Below are 17,870 nucleotides of genomic sequence, written 5' to 3' on the forward strand. Positions count from 1 at the left end.
ATGCTACATACAGTATGTTTAACAGGACACTGCAACTGTACTCTGATTTAGACTAAAGGCCTATTCATTCATACTCCAGTTTTAGGTGATAAAAGTGACCCTGAAAACTACAACATGGTGCCCTGCCGCAGTGCTAAGCGACTCACCACGGTGATAAGGTTTTAGCCAATTAGGTGATATCTTATCACCTAAAACTGGAGTATGAATAGGCCTCAAGGAAATCTGGTAACAAGTTGTGTTTCTATGGATTCTATAAATCCCCCAGTATACATGCCAGCAATCTACTGTCCCGGTGCACCCCCCTACCTTCTACAAGAAAGGCATTTTTATCAGTATTACAAATTACAATACACATATTAATGTGATGATAGGCTCATTATAGGCTTATAAGTGAAGTTCCCTTTCCCATAAGATGGCATCATAGGACATAGGCTACCTGCTTCCTTTTCATTTTCCATGTGATTGGCTCAGCAACAGATTTGAACCGAAAACACATGTGAAGATGTCCTTGTGTTTCTGGTTCAAATCTTCTGCTGAGAGAAGCTCTCAAAGCTATGAAAAAAATATGCGAAACAGGAAATGTAACCGCTACCAATGTGTATGCCACGTTCTGTAAATGTCTATACATAGCTTCAGCTACGGAGTTTGCATAAGAGGCGTTACTTAATAATGCTATTGTATGTACAATTTGCACTGTAAAAGGTTTACATGTGTCATTTTAAATACTCAATGAGTAATTGAGGAAAGCAGACATATGTTCTCCAAAAAATGCACTTTGCGTTGATGAATCCTGCATCTTGAAGGAAAAAAATTGAAAAGAATGCTCATCCAGAATCTGCATTGTGGTTGGAAATCCCTCCTTTACTAAAAGTAGAGTGAGAGTTTGATGTCTGCTTGAATGTATTAAATTACAACAATTATTTGATCGGCGGTTTGTGCACAGTATGCAGTCCTACTAGTGTGTACTATTTTTCCATTTCATGGCATGGTGGAGTACCCAGGATACTAAAGAGCATGTAAACACAGTGAACGAGCCCTTCAGAATGACAAGGACCAACAGAGAACAAGGATCAAACTGCCTGCCTGGAGGTTCTAATCCATTCCGTCAGAGCCAGCAGGCTAAATGGTGGAACGGCATTCATTCAACATAACAATGTCATGCTAAATTAAACTCAAACCATTCATACCAGATTAGTACATAGCAACGAGGGTGACCAGAGTATTCTTTTTTTTTTATAAGCCCACACCGCCAAAGATGACTTTGGACATTGTTTTTCTTTCTATTTTCCACTAGATTCTCTCGGCTAACATATGATCCACTGCTTGATCCCCAGTGAATGAATCCATGTGGAAACCATGTGGTCGCAAAACGTTAAAAAAATATATTGTTAACTTTTTTTGTTATGTTTGTTTTGCTGATGCATAATTCTTTATTTTATTAATTTATGCGCATGCCACGTATAGGCTCTGGCCTGACAGCGTGTCATGTGTTCGAGTCCCGTTCATGATAACCTTTGCTGCATGTCTCTCCCCTTCTCTCTCTCCCACTTTCCTGTCCGTCTTCACTGTAACTATCAATAAAGGCACAAAAGCCCAAAACAAAAAAAATCTTAAAAAATAACTGATAGTTGCAGCCCACTAAGGCAGGTTGGGGATGAGGGAGGAGTGTGTGTGTGTGTGTGTGTGTGTGTGGGTGTGTGTGTGTGTGTGTGTGTGTAAAAGCTCTGTGCTCAGCACTCCAATGCCACTAGAATAGATCACTGGTTGACCCCTGACCTGTCTGTTCTGTCTCATGCCAACAAGCCAAGGCAGACCAACTGACTAATCAACTAATGTAGCGCACAAGCACGCACGCAGAGACATGAGTGGGAATAGACTCAAAAGGTCATGTTTTGCATTCAGCTCATTTTATTTTATCTGTGGCCATTTCATTTTACTTACTCCAGCGCCAGGCCCTCCTTCTTCTCCAGAAAACCACTTCAGCATGGTTTTAATTTTGTCCTAGAGAGAGAGAGAGAGAGAGAGAGAGAGAGAGAGAGAGAGAGAGAGAGAGAGAGAGAGAGAGAGCACAAAATTAATTTCCCTTGAAAAACACTTCCAGGCTGGGGTTTCACTGCGCCACTGAGGGAAGAGTGTTTTGCAGTTTCTCCGTATTTCTCACACATTATCCAAACAAACATCTCCACTCAGAACAATTAGTAACAGATGAGAGCCCATAATATATGAGGTTATTCAGAAATAAATTCTTGCCAGGAAAGAAATGACAAAACCAGCAGTTAAAAATAAGGCCAGTCTGAAGCGAGTGGTGCAACAGCACCCCCTATTGGTACTATAAACATAGGGACATAGGTTAGGAGTCAGGACATAGGGACATTGCTGTTCCTTGGAGTGGTTCCACCACTCAAAAATCAAGTATTCTCAGATTGACAGATTCCTCATCAAATGTTTGATCTTGAGTCCTTTGTTCTATGAGTCCCTCTTAGCCCGGAGAAGACAAAATATGCATGATGTGCATCTTAGAATAGAAGATTAGCATCTGTGAAGGACAGCATATGTAGTAGACACATTGTGAGCTTGTAGATCTGCAATATATACAATTAGACAGAACTGTCAACAAGGGATCGTCATTCGGCCAGCCTAACACTATTTATTTACAGTCATTGGCGTAAAGCCGTAAACAGTTATTTCCTCTTGAATGCCACTGCATGATGTATGGCTATCTGTCACCATCATGAAATTGCCCTCGACAGTTATGTTGTCATACAAATAACTGTGATTAAAATGTAGCATTTCTGTTTTGCTTTCAGGCTTTGTGAATAAGAATGGCACAGGATGAAAAATAAAATAAATATAGAAAGAAATGACTGATAATGACCAATACCAATAATATACAATGTGCTATGGTCAAAATTTGCCCCCATTTGACCAATTGACTGTATAAATGTATACTCAAAAAGTGGCATGCAGCATAACACATTGTATACAATACCCCCCCCCACCCCAATGCAAAACGATGATGTGAAATAATTGTGATTATCTCAAATAATGTATTGTCCGATTACAAAATAATTGTGATCAGGGCCTACATGTAGTGTAGTGTGCTAGTGTACAAATCAGTCGCCAGAGACGAGAGCTTTAATAATTCAGGGCAGTACAGTGCAGAGAGACATTCCCTGGGTGTGAGAGAGTGAAGGTCCATCTCACGTGACTTATCAGGTCAGACCAGTTATATTAGCCACACAACAGTCTACCTATATCAAGCATGCCTTTAGTTTCAATAGGTCCTTCATTTCACTGGCAAACACTAAGCCTTAGTGACTAAGGCACTGGATCTCAACGGGGTCGGGGTGCATAATTAGTTTAGAGTAGACTAGTCATTAGTTAGGCATAAGGGTTGGGAGAGGGCTAAGGTTAGGTATACTGCCCCGTGGGAGGTTAGGGTGAGGATTTGAGATAGGTTGTAGGACTAATCACTGGTCTAACCAATGACTATAGTCTAAACTAAGTACTGTCTACTGTCTACTCTAAACTAAGTACTGCACCCGATCTCAACCTGTGGGTCGGGATCCTCAGGGGCCAACACACACACACACACACACACACACACACACTCTAGCTCTAGCCGCTGCCAAGGTTATAATATGTGTTCATGTCGTCAAATAAACTAATCGATTGGTCGACACATAACTAATATGATTATAGTTCATGTTTCTACTAGGGCAGTGCCTAGTAGAAGCATACAGAGATATTATAGAATTAGACTGCAGCTGATGAAATTCAGGAATGACATCCCACCTTTCAAACTTCAACAGCAAAACCCCTGAGTGTTATTTGAGCTTTGAGAGACTGCAATCATTACACACTCAGAGTGTAATACTCCGAGTTAAATTAACCACTTGCATCCCTAGTTCTGAGGGTAGCTCTGCAAAGTAAAAGTGGGTGACAGTGTTATTGCAAGAAAAGAGGAAAGGTAAGGACATGCTGGGTTGTATTTTAGAGTCAAATCTTTCCAGTGAAAAAATGGCAACTAAAGTAATCAAAAACGGCAAGCAAAGAACAAGATGTTTGTACAGGATCTCCTCACCGGTGGTCAGTAAGAATACATTGAGGGCTGGAGCACTCATTCAATGTCACTATGACTGTGCATGCACCTCATGGTACCATACGTAGCAACACAAAGGCCTTAAAAGCAAGGCTCCAGACTAGAGTCAGACATCCAACAAACTGGTCACTACTTGGCCCTTAATAATAATAATAATAATGGATTTTATTTATAACACACTTTATATTCGCAATATCTCAAAGTGATACAGCAGTGAATAAAAGCAAAAGAAACAACACACCATTAAAAACATCTAAAAGAACAGGAACATTTAAAACATAAGGGCAAGGCTATAAAAATGCTTTGGTAAAAAGGAAAGTTTTGAGTCCTCTCTTAAAAGCGTCTACCGACTGTGGGGCTCTCAGGTGGGCGGGGAGAGCAGTTCGGGGACGACCGAGCAGAAAGCCCGGTCACCCATGGTGCGTAGGTTGGTCTTTGTGGGTTTGAGGAGGTTGGTGTTTGAGGAGCGGAGGGAGCGGGTTGAGGATTGAAGGGTGACAAGTTCCTTGAGGTAGGGGGGGGGGCCTTAAGTTACACCTACAACAAACTCACTAGCCTGGCTTTGGCCAGACTCATAATAACGTGGATTCACAGTGAGCCAAAGCCAGGCTAACAACTCACCTTAGCCCTGCTCATTGACTCAGACTAGAGGACCGTAGGGCCCAGAAGGTAAAATCAGAACCTGTACTTCTGCATCAAAGACCAATAAGAGATTGATTAGTTTGTTTGTTTCTTGTCTCCTTGGAGAAAGTCTAATAACATTGTCATCATTTTTTGTTTAGTTTAGTTTAGTTTTGTTTTTGTTTTCCAGTTTGCTTTGTAAAATGTAAGAATAAAAAGGGAGAAAAAAGAAAACGTTGGTCACAAACTGAAAAGAAACTGGGGCTGGTCTACAAGATACACACTACACCACAAAGATGCCCATGTACCTGTCAAACTGCTTAAAAACACCAGAGGGACTTCGGAGCTCCACAAATCACGTTCAACCCAGATTTGGCCAGATTTATTTTCTACTGATATATGCCACCGAAATGCGGTGGAAAAGTGGTCTACAAGCTCACAGCAGAGAGGCATCATGTTAGTTATTCCTTGCGAATCAACTATTATGGCTAATAGGATTTATCATAACTAAGCGGATAATGATGATTTCTCTGAGATGTTGTCTCTTTTCACAATAAAACACTGACACACACACACACACACACACACATACACACACACACACACACACACACAGGATATATTATATCTATCCATCTATACTATCTATTACAGCAGTGGTTCTCAAACTGTGGGTCGAGACCCCCTAGGGGGGTCCCCAGATCACAGTGAAGTGAATAACCCTTATCGGTTAGTTACTGTAGTATTAGATATGTTATCAGTGACACCAATGGCGATGTCACTGCAAGGCTGTCAGTTGGTGTGTTGACATTAGCCAAGTTGTATGAATGTTTCATGGCTGGTTGGATGACAAACTGCAGAATGCTCAGTAGAACAGAGAGACAGAGAGAGAGAGAGAGAGAGAGAGAGAGAGAGAGAGAGAGAGAGAGAGAGAGAGAGAGAGAGCCAGTCTGACACACACAAACGTATTCTTGTAGCTGCTAACTTTAACATAACCTGCTTCAAGTCACTGTAAGTGAGCTACAATAACATCAAGGCCGTCACGTTCAAAAATAAAAGCTTAGTTAATATTGTTATCTTTGTTTGTTTTTGTTTAGGAAATGCAAGAATTAGTTGGTATGAAAGGACACACAGTCAGCGAATGCATCTAACATAACACATTATTATCTTTGTATTTGTATTATGGGTTAGGGAGGGTCTGCTGCAATACAATAATTACATAAAAACAGCCCGTATAGTCCAATGTCAATTAATGAGCACTTTATTTCTATACTGTACACATTTTTTCATATTTTTCTAATAATGTATATGATTTATTTATTTATTCTGCATGGAAGTGTACATTTGTATGTCTCTAAATGTCCTTTGTTCTACCGAACTCACAATTTAAGCATCGCCACCGATCAAAAAAACATAATCATGGCTGGTAACAACTCTTATTTTGACTCCCACCACACCGGAAGTCAAATAGTGACGGAGGTTAACTTGACGCTGCTCATGAAGCTAAAGTTAGCTGGGATAGCTAACAGGCTAACATTGGAACATAAACTGAAACATTCCGTTGTTAGAAAATATATCAAAACGCTTACCTCATTCACACACTTCACGAAGACGTCAGTGTACGTGTCGCTGCTTGTGTCATGGTGACATGTTTAATGTTTTAATGACTATTGTGAAGTGAGTGACACACACATACACACACAAGACTAGGATTCATTCGGTCGCATTCTGTCAGGCTGAGGCTGCTGACTGTCTAGCAGCAGGGTTGCCAGATTCTGAGAAAAGCAAGCAACCATGTTTGTGTGTGTGTGCGTGTGTGTGTGTGTGTGTGTGTGTGTGTGTGTGTGCGTGCGTGCGTGCGTGTGTATATATATATAACCCTGTGTACTCTCTGCTGCCCCATCTGGCGGAGTCAGCTTACCCTAGGTAACCGATCAGGGACCCTAGGGCCTAGGGTCCCTGATCGGTTATTCCACTCTCCATAGGACGCAGATTTACATACTCTCTGTTCACGGAGACCTGAAGAACTTTAATAATCTTCAAACACTTTAACACAAATCTAGTATACTATGGGCCTATCACCTATGGAGTGGTTTCACTCCCACAAAATATTTTCAGAGTATATGGTTTGCGGATAAATACTTAGGCCTATTCATCTGGCGGTCCTTGACATGAAAATGTTTGTGAACCACTGGTTTTACTTAATTAGGAAGCAAGTAAAGCTCAATTAAGAAACAATTAAGCCCAGAAAACTGCAACCTGACACTATAAAGTCACAACTACCAATATTTACATGGCAACCCTGCTGGCTAGCTGAGACATGCGCAGTTATTTAGAAAACTGGTCTAGGAAGGTTGGGGGCGGGGCAGCGGGGCAGGGCAGTAAGGGCACTATGATTATTTATCATGCTACATGAATTATTAACAAGTGGTGGACAAATGTATACAGGCTATGAAATTACCCACGAAAATACTTACTACGGCATAAATGGTTAATTCATAATGTATTTGGTAAATTTGGATCCTAAAAGTCTCATTCTAGAATTAAAAAGTTAAGTGAACTATAGGTCTGCCCAGCAATACTGTGTAATCTTCATTAGGCCTATCTGTGATGCAGTGAGTTTGTAAAACTGATCTCTTAGACCTAGACAAAATAAAATGGCCACAAAGAAAATTTAGTCAAATGTAAGACATTGCCTTTTACTGTGTCTATTTCCGCTTCATATGATTTTCTTTCTGCATCTTACATTAAATGAAATGAGCAATATAATTTAGCACAGAATGAGGGGTGCTTGCAATTAGCCTTTACCGGTAAAATACATTACACTCACTGTCTCTCTCACACTCACACACGCACACGCACGCACACACACACACACACACACACACACACACACACACACACACACACACACACACACACACACACACACAGACAGGCATGCATGCATGCACGCACACATGTACATATTGTACACACACACACACACACACACACACACACACACACACACACACACACACACACACACACTATATAGGGTTCAAGGACAAGATTGTACTTTATTGTTACATCTTGTGTAGGCCTACAGTATTTTTGTTTGGCTAACTCATTTTTATGTAAATATTATTAACTAATTTTGCTGGGGACCCCTGAAACCCCCAAAATGTTGCCTGGGGGTCCCCGGACCCCACTTTGAGAAACACTGTTCCAGCAGGGCAATAGTAGGCTACCTTGTTTAAATGTCACCGGTGAACAAATTAATCTGCATGTATCACAAATGAATGAATTTGACTTGACGTGTTACAATGTCATTAATTACAATACAAGACTGTGTAGGCCTAAAACATTTTAAAAATGGTTATGTGTAGGCTATACCTGTTCTACAAGTAGGCTGACATTGAATTGTATTTTTCACTTTTTAAAGATGGAGTGCCACCCTAAAACATGATCCTATAGGTCTTATTGTTATATAAGGAGGAATACGTTTTTCAAAAAAGTGTACAGTATTTGTTAAAATATTTTATGTGGACACCCCCACCAGTTAATTAAGTATGCCTGCCTGGTTTGCCTGGTGGGTGGTGATGGGTGGTGATTCACCTGAAGTTGAACTTAAGCTGCACTCACAGCTGTAGTTGTATGATAAAGGGGGAGCGGGGTTAGGGGAGGGGCTGATAATGTGATGTCACTATATTACTGTTTTTTTTTCATTGGCACGTTTGACTGTCAAGAGTTCAGCCCCCAGAAAGAAACCCTAAATACAAAGAGAATACATCATTGCACATAAAGTAAGTACTGTACTTGTGGCACTCCATCTTTAAGATTCAACTTAATCTTAATTTTAAATTAATACATTTGGGAATAGATGGGCTATTATGAGAGTTGATCTGATTGGAATGTACTGTCTGTATATAATCAAATGTAAAATGTTTTTTTCTCTTTTTTGAATTATGTACAAATATGGTGATCATTGGTGGACAAAGTAGGCTACTCAACTCCAGCATGCAGTCAAAGTATGGATTACTCAAAAGTATATAATTCCAAAAAAGTACTACATTTCAAAGTTCTTGTTTTGTTCAAAGCGCAAATAACATGCATTTTAAAACTGCTTTTAATATTTAATTTCATATTGTCTATGTCCCTCAAAGTTATTTCTAATGGTTTGAGCCTCAATCACCACTCTGATATAACCATTCCTTGTCATTTATTTCTGAACTTTGAAAGCTGTTTTAGCTGCAGTACCACAATGTCCTGAGGTGGTGGGGGTGCTGATATGCAGATTATTCAATATTTTAGTCATTATAATACTGATGCTATAAAACCCAGGCTTGTTTCCATTCCATGCCAGCTTGGAAAATCAACAATGGTGGACATTGTAAACAAAGTGGAAATGCAAATTTGGAACTGAAGACTGAAGAAGAGGAGGAATTATACAAAGTAGGGTGACATTGATAACATCACGATGAGGCCAAAATCAGTTGAGCTGTTCCTGAGAGCAATTTCCATTAAAACACCCATATGATATGAAAGCCTGATTGTTCAAAATTGGTTATTTGTGGGGATAGAAAACACATATGGGAGCCCCAAAAACACAAAAGAAATTGAAAAAGTTGAATTTTATGTTTTAGGTCCTTTAAACACATTGCTATATATTAACATTTTAATTTTCAAAACACTTTCCGGAAATTATTGTGAACATAGCTAATTTCCACAACATTTTAGGGCTAAAATATACAATGCAATCAGAACATACATGCAAATATACAACAAATCCCTTTGAACGGGGATCGTGTCAATAATGTGCACACTGCCTTTAGATCGTAAAGATGGCTGATGTTGCTCACATACTTTAGCAACCGAAATAACATCACAGCCAGCACACAACACCAACTGAAGCTGTGGAAAGTGCACGGTGCCAAAACGCACCACAAGGGGGCAGCATTTAGGCTCAGTCAAACCCTCTGAAACCTAATCTGAGGTCCCTGACCAAGCTCTCGCATAAAAAAACGCGAGGATCTGAAACTCAATTGAAGTCATGCTGCTTACATAAGACAACAGTTGTTGTCAGCGGCAGATCAAAGCTCTGGTGGACCCAGCCAGCCAGGGCCAGGCTCACGGGACCTTGCCACAGTTATGAATGAACCAGCCTGGTGCGTTGACGTCTAGCTTCAGCATGTCCATCACCCACTCATCCTTCTGTGCACCCTCCAGAAACTCGTTCAGCGTTATCTGGCCTGTAGAGGGAGACATAAACAACAATTAAATCAGTTGATTATCAATTCCAAGGACCCGGCCTGTATGCATGTACATTCTCACAGTATTCCATGTCATGGGACATATGGACCTGGTCCATTGATTGATTGATTTATTGATTGATTGATGATTATTTTAAAACGATTTTAGAATGATATGCTAAAAGGATAACAAAAAGCTTCCATTTTCACTCTCAGGGTACAGACCTGTAAGGGTCCATTTGGTTCCATTTTCACTCTCAGAGTTACAGACCTGTAATGGTCCATTTGGTTCCATTTGTACACTCTTATACCTGTAAGGGAACCGCCTTGAGCACCTTTAAAATCTGTCATATATTTTTAACTAAACTGGCTGCAAAATAAGTTTGCTCTTTGAACTTCCATAATCCTTGTTTATCAAAAGTACCCATGTGGGCCTGTTTGCATTCCGAATAACTTTAAAATGTGTCTGGGTATGTTTATATATAAACAGTAATTATAAGACAGATTAGTGCCCAATTTGAGGGAGGATGAGCTGGAGTTAAAGACTGTAATCTTTAAGTAGCCTATACTTGATCTGTTTAAAAGTGTTTTATAACCTGCATGGATAACCACTGCCCCCTCCTGGTGAATGCAGTACCCTGCAACATGTCAAATCAACTGTCATCATTTTGATCAACAATTAAAACCGTTTTGTTGAAAGACGATCTATCAATCAGATGTCATCATTTTGAGGGATAACCAGTAACCTCATGAACAGATAATTATTTCGTCAAGGAGCAGGCTTGTCCATATGTGTACAAAATGTCTATATTTGCCAGCCAGAAAATCCCCAGAATACCGGTATTTATATCCATAAAAAAAACAGTTTTCCCTGTACATTTCACACAGATTTCATTTATTTGCTAAATATTTACTGAATCGATTTTAAATCATTGAATTGTATCGTATCGCCCATTAACGAACCAATATTGTCCATGTATCATATCTTATGTATATGCATATTGGATTCGTATCGCTGTTAAAAATGTTAATTAATTAATTAAATTAATACATTTGTATTATTATTTAAGTGAGCTTGCACATCTGCTGTTTTTGAGAACCACTGTTCTAAACCACTGTTCTACATCCTAAGAGTTCTCTGAAATATCATATATCGTATATAATATACTGTATACCTGTCGTTAAAATCTAAAATGACACAGATGCTTTCCCAGTATACTTGTTGCAATGTCCTGTACTCACCATCCTGATTCTCATCCACCAACTCAAAGATTCTGTCACAGATGTCTTTGGGTCTCATGTCGGTGCGCCGGGCCTTGATTTTGTAAATGATCTGTTGGGTGACAGAAGTTTCAACTGTATTGATCTCATAAACCTCTTTATTTATGAGAGGATATTCAACCGTATTGATAACATCTTAATTTAATAGAGAATATACACGTGACATCACCATCATACCCGGAAGTTATGCCGGAACACTGTCTGAGGCTCATTTTCCACCAGTTGGGAACCGGTTCAGTTCAGAATCAGTTTTTAGTCCATGAGCCAGGCCTCCAAAATTGGAACGTTAATTGAATTGAGTGGGGAAAAACCATACCTATAATAAATTGTTTATAGGATCAATATAACCAACTTAATATCTTTAGCTCTTTCATATTTACTGTATCACACATTTTGTAATTTCACCTGTGATAGGCAAAAAGTGTGACAAAAAGTTACTTTCTGGACAGTCTACATCCAAACAAGTCCTATCTGATTGCATTAAAGTTTAATGCAATCAGATTTCCGGGGGTCCCGAGCCAAAAATGTTGAGAACCCCTGCATTAATCAATGTTAAAGACGTTAAACTCACTCGATTTGCCCCTCACTTTATGCATGTGCAGCATACCCTCTATTGATTAGCCTACATCTTTATTTATGAGAGGATTATTCAACTGTATTGATTATTTATGGGGGTATTCACTGAAATTCAGAAAACATGCTCTTCATTAGCCTGGTAAACCATCCCTGTCGCACATGATAATTCACATTATCATGTGTTTTCTGCAGACCGATCTGTCCCCAAGCGCTGGGTGGGGTTTTTACAGAAACTGAAAAGGGCTGATGCTGCAGACGCTGATTGTCTGATACACTTTTTGTTTTCTGCAAAACATCCACCCAGCGCTGGGGCCAGACTCTGCAGAAGACACAAAATAATACACATAATAACACATAATAATATATTAATACATACAAATAACATGATAATCAAGTCAATTCACATGACCAGGTTGGTTTGACAGGCTATAGCTCTTTAAAACTAAAGGCAGTATGTGAAGGATAACCTTCAAACAATGGGGGGGGGGGGGGGAAATCTATCAAAAAAATGAATACAGAATCCTGGTCTGCATTCATTATTTTGCATCATTTATATGTATTTCCCATGGTTTGTATGGTGTCACTGGCAATCATTCCTGTCACTGTCACTAGCAATCATTATCGCTTTTTTACTATTTTGAAAATCATTAAAAAATAGTTCAACTATCCTACATCTACACGTTGCGAGCTTGTAGCTCGCAACTATTTGAACTATTTTAAAAGGTTTTTTTAAAACAGTAAAAAATGGAAAAAAGGTTTAGGGATAAGGGGTAAGACATAGCCCCTAATGTCTAACCTCATACACATCCGTGCTGCATTGTGGAACTACCAAAGTGCTACCACAGATGTGTTTAACCGCATGCACCTTATGTACAGTATAACCTCATGTATACTGTGCATATGTTTAACCCAGCCTACATACTGCTGCTATGTGGACCCACACGCACACACACACATGCACACACACACACACACACACACACACACACACACACACACACACACACACACACACACACACACACACACACACACACACACACACACACACACACACACACACACACACACACACACACAGAGGAATTGGGGAATTAGTGTTAAACGGTAGTAAGTCAACGGCTTAGTTCTCACCTCTTCCAATGACCCATAACCTTAATCCTTCACCTCCCACACTAATATTTAACCTACTTTAACCCATGAATACCAGCGGCAGAGACCGATTCTAAAGATGTCTTCTAAATCCCAACAGTTTTCAGAAAATTTGCTAAGTATCAAACTTTTAAATTCTCAAACTTTTTCATGTCAAGGACCCCCAAAATGATATGTATTTGGCTGCCGTGGCTTGCCAGGTCTTAATAATACAGCCTATTTAGCTGGACAGAAAGTGTGTTATGAAACCCTAGAAAAAGTTACACATATTTACACACACACACACAAAATCTATAACATATTGAAGTGCTATCCTTACCCGTATGAGATGGTACACTTCGTGCTTGTCCAGCTTGCCGTTGCCATCCTTGTCGTAGATTTTGAAGGACCACTTCAGCCGGTCTTCAAGATTGCCCCGCAGGACCAGGTGAAGAGCAGCCGTGTACTCCATGAAGTCCAATGTGTTGTCCTGGAATTAAATGTTAAGGTGGGTGTTTTCGTTAAAACAAAGTTAAGCACCATCATTGATATACAACTATAGGGTGTTTGTTGACTTTATTCAGTAACAGTTGTCTCCCCATCTTCCCATCCCCATCACCTCAAAACACATTTTCAGGTGGGTTGCCAAGAGAAAGTAAGCTATACCTGGTGTTCCAATTGTCTGATAATGTATTTGTGTCACCATTTCCAAATGTACCTGTTTATATATAACCTGTCTGTTCTTTCTCCTGGTTGGTATCCCAACGTGATTTTCTTGTCTTTATTCACTCTATCAATGATTACTATCAGACATTTGAGCTATTTAACACTTAGTTAATAACATAATATTACCAGACTTAAATTTAAATAACAATTCAAGTACAGAATGGCATTGAAGTAGCATTGACTGCAAGTAAAGTAACATTGAATGCAACCTACCTGGTTTGTGTCAAAGGAACGGAATATGGTCTCCAGGTATAGGGACTCCTCCTCACAGGTGTTCCCCACACCAAATATCCTCTTGAACTCGTGTAGATGTAACCTGCCGCTGGGACAGCTCTTCATGAAGGTGATGCACAGATCCTGAATCTGTGCCAAATTCACCACCTCATCACTATATTGGCTTTCCTCCTGTCCCATGACTGCTGTTTAAAGTTGATTTAAAAAAAGAAGAAAAAAAAAAGTGTGGTAAAAATGGGAATTGTTGAATTGATAAACAGATAAAGGTTTTTGGCTACATGTGCAGGGCTACCTCACTGAAGCATCTGCTCACACAGTCCCATCAAACTCAACTGAAAGGATTAGCGTTTGCACCACATCAGACCCCACTGAGTGGACAGAGTGGATATTGCAGTTTAGGAAAAGGTCACTAATCTGATTAGCACAATGAGTTGATCATACAGTCCAATCGGTCAGTTCAGTCACCAGAGCATGTAAATCACAGAATCAGCTGAACCGGTTCTTGATCAGGCTGTAGGCCTATATCAAAGAACTGTATGCTAATGAAGCTCACCAGCACATCATGAACCTCAGTTCATACATTGAGGCCTTGACCGAATTGGATGAGCCATCTTAATCACTGCAAAAAATACTTTTGAGAATCCGTTTCTTCTACTCCACAGCTGTTGTCAAGTAAGTAAGAGGGCTTGTGCTTTCCTTTTTGTCATTTAAGTGAATTGTTTTAAATTTAGATTTTGTTATTACAGATCTTCAAGCTCACAAATCCCTGTGATGTGACACATTGTGAGCTTGACTGCTTGTAAATCTGCACAAGATCTTTACCAATTGAGAAAATCATTGAAATTTAAAAAATGCAAAATGATAACTTTTACTTATTTTGATGCCAATACTTTTGTACTTTTACACAATATTAAATATTGCTATACCTACCTACTCAGATCTGGATAGATATAGAGTCTTCTACTGAACAAACACTCACTTATATAACACTTAAGCAAAGACAATAACTTACCCTGGCTTATACCTTATTAACAAACCGGAATACTTCCACTGAAATCACAGGCCTACGTCTCTCTGTCTGTATAGTGCAACAGTGTTTATCTTGTTTCTGCATGGCTCCAACTTGTGTTTTAAGGCAGTACCCTAGCCCTTATTTTAGGACTTGAACTTGGGCAGGAATTTTCGAGTGAACATTCGGACCAATCATGACAAACACAATTTTTCGGGCCAAACAAAGAATTAGAAAGTAGATAAAATAAAACGGCAGGTTACAACACGTTGTGTTCTTTGTAATTATTTGGTCCAAAATATTGTGTGCGTTGTCACGACAGGAGTTGGCTTCGTATACGACGCTTAAAGGTCTTTAAATAAATAAGTTTTGAAATGCCTATGGAGAAAATGAAATGGAGAAATAATTCCTGGGCCACTCGTCGTTCTGAAAGGGGGAGGGACTGCGACGCTCTATTGTGCAAAAGGATGCCTGTTTAACAGATTAAATGTAATCAGCATAGGGCGCAGCAGGGAATCGAACCCCATCCCAGTAAACCAGGAGCTCCATGCCTGTGCCAAAGTGCTTTGTTTGCGACGCAACGCAAAAACATACCCTTGTAGGAGCCCTACACTACCCTACCAGCAGCAAAGAATACAAAAACTGATACTTACCCAGTTACCGTGAACCATCACGTTCTTCTGCAGATGACAGGCAGTGTCCACAAGTTAGGTGAAATGAGGTGAAATGACAGAACCGGCCGAAATTGTGGCAGTCGACGCAAAAGACGCAACGCAAACGAGTGCAACAGCAGGCAGCCCGACACGACGCAACCGCAGGAAGCCGGAACGCAAACGCAAACGAGAGCAACACCATCAGTAGGCTACCCTGCAGAACCACACCAGCGACAGCAAAGGACAATAAACAAGATTTGTACTCACTGTGCAGCAAGCAGCTCTTCCCAGCAGCAGCTATAGCGTACAGTTCCTACCTCAATGTCTTGTGCAGGGAGGGGGGGCATCGGTCTGAGACACTTCACATGGGCTCCAGGGTAGGGTGGGGGTCCTCGGAAGCCTAAATTGGTGGGGCTGTGGGGCCCACGGACATGGCTCGTCTCAGGGCTTGGTGCTGCCTCCTACACCACTGGTGCAGTGACTCTTCATATTCCGGAATTACATGAAGAGAAAAAATAAGTGTCATTAGTGTTATGTAGGCCTACATCACATTAGAAACACATGTGGCTGTATAGCCTTGTCAGCCACCACAACCCATATTTTATAATATATATAATTATATATTATAATAGAATACATCAATATTAATTATTAAACCAAAAGTTCAAACATAAATCATAAATCAAATGCTTTCAAAATAAACAAACAGTTAACCAGTTGATCCAAGTTAAGACACCAAGCCTATATGACTCACCGAAGAGTAACCAAAGGTTGTCACAGTGGACAGGAACATGCTGCTGTCAAACATTTCGGCCATCTTGCATAGGTGGGAGTGGGAGTGGGGAGTGTAAGAACTGATGTCACCTTTATACTGCCTTGATTGACAGTTGACATGGGTTGCCATTTGCGGGTTGCCATGTTGGCTGGGTTACATTTACATTGCCAAGGCAAAAAGCAACAATACAATCAAAACTAAATGTATGTACATTTGAATTGAAAGTCAGAATATTCAATAAATCAGTCAGTGTCACACACACACACGCACATGCGCGTGCACACACACACACACACACACACACACACACACACACACAGACGCAACAGCGCAGCGAGAGAGAGAGAGAGAGAGAGAGAGAGAGAGAGAGAGAACTAACCTTTTTCTCAAATTGTGCCATGCTGGTGTGTGTGTGTGTGTGTGTGTGTGTGAGTGTGTGTGTGTGTGTGTGTGTGTGTGTGTGTGTGTGTGTGTGTGTGTGTGTGTGTGTGTGTGTGTGTGTGTGTGTGTGTGTGTGTGTGTGTGTGTGTGTGTGTGTGTGTGTGTTTGTTGCTGATTGGCTGATTGGCTGCAGGCCCATCACCAAATTAATGTGCACAGGGGATTTTGGAGAGAGACACCTGGGACAGCACAACAAGGAGATAGACATAACTTCTGACAGGAATGCACGAGAAACTTACTTTTTAACATATATCACATTCTCGCAGAGATATATTTTTGAGTTAATAAAAAAGGGGAAAAAAAACCCTGAATGGTTCAAATGCATTAATTTAGATTCGAGTGCCAACCCTAACGAGCGAACATTCAAACCTTGAATGTTTGGGGACAGCCTTAGTGTGTGTGTGTGTGTGTGTGTGTGTGTGTGTGTGTGTGTGTGTATTATTGTAAGTTATAATACTATACACAAACCTTGTCACAAGTTATTATGCATTATTATAAACATGTATAACAAGTGTAACAATGACTTTGAAGTGCATTGTAACAATATAAATGTGGTTTAACGCATTGTAGATACGGCCAATTATATATAGGCTTACCAAAAATGAATGCATGAACGAATGAATGCATATTCATCTACGGTATCTCTCTATTCATTGTATTTCTACTTTCATGTTGTAGTTTATCATTTTAGTTTTTTGGATGTTTGATCTGTGTCTTTCTTAACGCTCTCTCTCTCTATCTCTCTCTCTCTCTCTCTCTCTCTCTCTCTCTCTCTCTCTCTCTCTCTCTCTCTCTCTCTCTCTCTCTCTCTCTCTCTCTCTCTCTGGGACGTGGCCGTTAAGTTATTCGGGTCTGATGACGGGTGAGTTGCTGAGTGCTGCTGATAATTTATAGGAAAATGTCTCCTTGCAGGTCAGATGTTTTATAGGAAAATGCCTCCTTGCAGGTCAGATGTTTTACTCTTTACCAATTCAACAATTTATATAATAATGTAATAATAATCTTGCAATAAATGCACAGCATCTCTGTATGTACGTGTAATTCATGTATCTCGAGGACTGTTTGACGACTGACCTAAAATTTGCCA

General features: G+C 40.1%; 2 protein-coding genes across 5 annotated transcripts in view; both read right to left on the reverse strand.

Annotated features, from left to right (window-relative positions):
- LOC308314323 (uncharacterized protein) overlaps nucleotides 1-6,449 on the reverse strand; it is a gene marked incomplete at its 3' end in the record, with an annotated part of 54,113 nt that extends 47,664 nt beyond the window's left edge. For all 4 annotated transcript variants that reach the window (XM_080761894.1, XM_080761891.1, XM_080761892.1 and 1 more), the window contains exons 1-2: nucleotides 6,313-6,449; nucleotides 1,942-2,001 (exon numbers count right to left, since the gene is read on the reverse strand). In XM_080761894.1, coding sequence (XP_080618020.1) covers nucleotides 1,942-1,986 — 45 coding nt within the window. In that variant the 5' untranslated portion in view covers nucleotides 1,987-2,001; nucleotides 6,313-6,449. The remainder of the gene's footprint in view (nucleotides 1-1,941; nucleotides 2,002-6,312) is intronic.
- A 3,386-nt stretch (nucleotides 6,450-9,835) lies between these two features.
- Nucleotides 9,836-14,085, reverse strand: LOC308322162 (guanylyl cyclase-activating protein 2-like; the record flags this gene model as incomplete). Its single annotated transcript, XM_080773355.1, has 4 exons — nucleotides 9,836-9,957; nucleotides 11,200-11,290; nucleotides 13,286-13,435; nucleotides 13,885-14,085. The coding sequence occupies 4 exons, from the start codon at nucleotides 14,083-14,085 to the stop codon at nucleotides 9,836-9,838; spliced, it is 564 nt and encodes a 187-aa protein (XP_080629481.1).
- Between the last annotated feature and the right edge of the window lie 3,785 nt (nucleotides 14,086-17,870).

The sequence above is a fragment of the Protomyctophum bolini genome (assembly GCF_963924005.1).
Source record: "Protomyctophum bolini genome assembly, chromosome: 1".
In the NCBI taxonomy this organism is placed as follows: Eukaryota; Metazoa; Chordata; class Actinopteri; order Myctophiformes; family Myctophidae; genus Protomyctophum; species Protomyctophum bolini.